The sequence below is a fragment of the Centrocercus urophasianus genome, unplaced genomic scaffold (assembly GCF_019232065.1).
Source record: "Centrocercus urophasianus isolate 14NV4802_14NV808 unplaced genomic scaffold, USGS_Curo_1.0 seq_14, whole genome shotgun sequence".
NCBI classification, from domain to species: domain Eukaryota; kingdom Metazoa; phylum Chordata; class Aves; order Galliformes; family Phasianidae; genus Centrocercus; species Centrocercus urophasianus.
The window spans coordinates 32130919-32134902 of record NW_024884586.1 but is presented as its reverse complement, the minus strand read 5'-3'; the positions used below and the strand labels follow the sequence as shown (position 1 = coordinate 32134902).

Below are 3984 nucleotides of genomic sequence, written 5' to 3'. Positions count from 1 at the left end.
GGGCACCGACACCGCGCTGCCGCAGGGCCGGCCTCGGCTCCTCGCAGCCATGGCCCAGGAGCGTCCTTGGCATCACGGGAGACAGCTGCTCTGTCTTAGGAAGAAGAGATCAAGAAGTGCAAAATGATGAGCGCGCCGCCCCCTTCACGTTTTTCACGTGTAAAAGGATGGGCTTCATGGTGCGGCTTGGTGTTTAGGGGTAAGATCAGGTCTGGTGTCTGGTTCTGTGAAACATACCTCAGTGCTCATCAACAGCCAAGGAAAGCTGATGAAACGTTGGGAGTTTTTAGGAAAGGAGAGGAGAATGAAAAGAAACAGTGTTACATTCATGCATGTGCAAACTCATCAGTGTCTTGAATGCTCGTTGCAGTTGTGATTCTTATTCCCGTATATTCCACCTGGGGATGGTTCTGAGAAGGGAAACGAGGATCAACAGAGTCTGTCCTATGAGAAATTATTGGATAGCTGGCATGTTTCAGCTTGGAAGAAAGAAAAATGGTGGGGAGGAGTGGGAGGGTGGAGAATACAATACAGGTCTGCAGGCCAGTGAATAGCTGTGAGATAGGTTTGGTAACCAGCTCCAGCTCTTGACCAAAACCACCAGACTTGCCTTGCAGAGGAACATTGACTTTATTTCTACATTTGATCACTTGGATTCTCTCAAATCCCCCCAAGCCCAGAGCCATTATGAATTTTCTTCCAGCGTTTCTCCTACTATATTTCACTGGCTCACCTGCCTTCTGACTTCATTTTTTCATCTCCTCCTTTATTTCCTCTTTCACAGCTTTCTGTTCTGGCTTCTGCTCTTTCAAGTGACTGATTGAAAAGAAAGAGATGAAGCAATATTAATCCCTGAGCATCAGCTCATCACTGACCCTGAGGAAATGGTCTGAGGTAGAAACAGTAAGGACAGCAAAGGTGACAGCTCTTCTGACTCCTGTCTGCAAAGTGGATATTGCCACTATCACACCTAATTCAGTGTTAAAATCTACTAAGCAGCTCGATAAGGAGTATCTATATATTTTTTTTTTTCCACATCAATTCAGCAGCAGCCTTTGTTGTCCACTGGGTTTCAGTGGTTCCTCATTTGCTTACTGCTCAACCACACTTTTGTAATTTGTGCTTAAAATACTTGGTTACCCTATGTAATCTCTGATTCAAGATTAACTAGGCTAAAGCCTATACAGTGCCTGAACATAGATGCCTTTAGCATGGCAGTGATAGATGAAAAGGACTAAAGACTGGATCTAATAAAGTCATTCATATCTCAGCTACTCTTTGAAAACATTATGAAGCAGAGGTAAAAGATTTGCAAAGCTTACCCATTGCTTCTAACCTTAAAACCAGACTAGAGCTTATATTTAAACCCAACAACATGTACTAAGGGGTGGGAGTTTTTGGCCATCATTAATAGGGCTTTCAGGTGATGAGTCACATGTCAGAACTGACTGCAAGTCTAGGGGGAAGTCTGTGGTCCAGTGACAAGCAGTTTAGCCTGCAGCAACTGGCAACCTCCAAGGAGTTTGTTGCTGACTGCTCAGACTCAGAGCTTGGACATGATTGCTACAGGCACTAAGACAGAGGCACTTTAGGCGCTTTCAAGAGAATGAAAAGTTCTGTAGTTTGAAGGTGGGTTTCTAGGGAAAACCAGGTCTCCTAAGAAGAATGATCAGAGAGAAAGAAAAAAATGAAAGTCTCCGGGGATGGAGAAAAAGGTCTGAAGGCATACATATGCTGCCTTTGCAAATCGTACTTTAGCTTCGGGGGAAGACAGTATTGAGCTGATGCTTCTCATGTGGGTTTATGAGTGTGAATAAAAATGCCATTCAGCTTTGAGATCCATGCACTCTCACAGGAAGTTTATAAAATAGAAAAACAATCCTGACTTGTAGTTTGGTTCTTTAAGGTTTCTAAGCGTACGAGGCGCTGTGTGATCTACCTTTCACTTAGGTAAGTAGTGTGTAATGAATGTTGCTGGATTGACAAGAAATGTGTCCTTTTAACAACTAAATCGAATGAGGGTGTGTTTACTTTGTATTATAACAAATTTTAAAAAAAAATAAAAATAAAAGACAGTAAATGAGTGGAGTCACTTACCTATAGTCTACAATCCCTGTCTGATTCTGGTCCAGTTTTCGCACTAGTTCCACAATTTGGACTCGATCCAGTTGGATGTTTGATTGCTAAGAGGAGAGAGAAATATTTACAAATCTGTTCATTTTACAGCAGAAAAATCCTCTGTATCAGATTGGAGTGTGGCCATCTCCCAATAGGTGAGGAGAGAGCCTGGTTCATGGAAAAATACGGGATGTAAAAATCCGGAGTGATGGTGGGGAGGATAAAAATAATGTTGGTTTTTTGTTTTTTGTTTTTTGTTTTTTGTTTTTTTTTTTTTTTGCAAAGGTGTAAAGTAACATGATATAGAGGTGTCCAGTGCTCTTGGTACCATCACTGTGGTAATTCTGGCAGGAAGAGAACTGTCCACTCAGTGTGCAGGAACAAGGGTTTAAATCACTCTTACTCACTTTCTCATAGCAGTAAGAAATGACTATTGTTAAGACCAAATAGTTATATCCTGCACAAAAAGCTGACCTCTGTGATTTCTCCAGGTTCTTGTGATACTCTAAATTTCAGATAATCAGGTCAGATAATCACTGATGCCCTCTGCAGTATTTATTGGATGTCTCAGCATTTCTGTTGGAATCTGTTGAAGGCTCAGCTTTTGCAGTGGGTGCCTTCAGCCTACTTGTTGGACATCACCAGCAAGGCTGACTGGTAGCAGTGGTGTAGCAGAGGGGTTTCCTCAGAGCAGTATGCTGTTGGAGGAGCACCCTGACCATGATTTCAGGAACACACCTGCATCATGGCTCTCCTGAAGTCTGACACAGGGATCTTCATGTTTCCTTCCTTGTCAATTTTCCTAAAGAAGTCCCAGAGTCGTAGGTTGTGTTCATTCAAATATTTCTAAGAGAAGCAGAGATAAAACACAGGCACAACCATGAGATGAAACAGCCACTGATGCCTGCTGCAAGCTCTCCTCTTATTCCTCCATGCTGCCTTTACTCAGCCCATCTCTGAGATGTATTTCTCCTTAGCTATTTATGCAGCCACTGTCTGAACAAAATCCCACCAGCGCTACTTGGCTGCGCTGTCTAATCCAAATACAATCCTTTTCCCCCAATCTCTGATCACTTTAGTTTCCTTTCTCTGGACTCCTATCTGTTTGAAGGAGGACTGCCGTAATAACTGCTGTTAGAAACTGCAAAGCATGCCAGTATGAGCGTCAGTCGCTAGCTGTGAATCACAGCAGCACTGTTTGATGTGAACTAACAGCTTAAACTTGTACTTAATTTCACCTGAAGTCATATATACAGCAAGATTTCATCCAACTATCTACAAATCTCCGCAACAGCTAGAAAGCTAGTGAAGCTGGTAGTGCAGGGGTTATTCACTTAGTAGAGCTCCAGTGCCGCGTTGCCTTCTAGCCAGGAGGATAGCACCATCTGCTGCTATCTGTAGAAATTACAGATCTTAAAAAGCTAAGTATTTTCTATTTAGAACAGTATTTGTTTATATTACCATGCCCTATTTTTATGAAACACATTCATTTTGATGCTAAATCACAACTGTCACTGAACAGTTCTGTGAATTTCAGCTATTGCAGTGGCTTGGTGAGCAGAGTGCGTGCTCATTTCGGTCAAACCTGAAACCAGTTTTGTCCTCCTCAGCTAGCAAACATCTATTCAGATGGAAACGTCAGACAACACAGTGCAGTTTAAAGCACTTCGGGCCTGCTTATGTTGTCATCTCTGACACTGCTTTGTGAAGACTATCAAACTGCACAGCTTCTGTTAGTCGGTATTCCCAGCTGTGGGAGAAATAATTTGGATGCACTTTTGAAAGAGAAATTTATAGATGAATGCTTTCATACAAATATATGGGATTATTATTACTAAATCACAACTATGCAAATCAGAAGCCAGG

At 42.2% G+C, this 3984-nt stretch overlaps 1 protein-coding gene across 1 annotated transcript in view; it reads right to left on the bottom strand.

Annotated features, from left to right (window-relative positions):
* Nucleotides 1–746: 746 nt before the first annotated feature.
* LRRC74A (leucine rich repeat containing 74A) overlaps nucleotides 747–3984 on the bottom strand; it is a 19631-nt gene continuing 16393 nt past the window's right edge. The window contains exons 12-14 of the mRNA XM_042813605.1: nucleotides 2857–2964; nucleotides 2098–2183; nucleotides 747–816 (exon numbers count right to left, since the gene is read on the bottom strand). Coding sequence (XP_042669539.1) covers nucleotides 747–816; nucleotides 2098–2183; nucleotides 2857–2964 — 264 coding nt within the window. The remainder of the gene's footprint in view (nucleotides 817–2097; nucleotides 2184–2856; nucleotides 2965–3984) is intronic.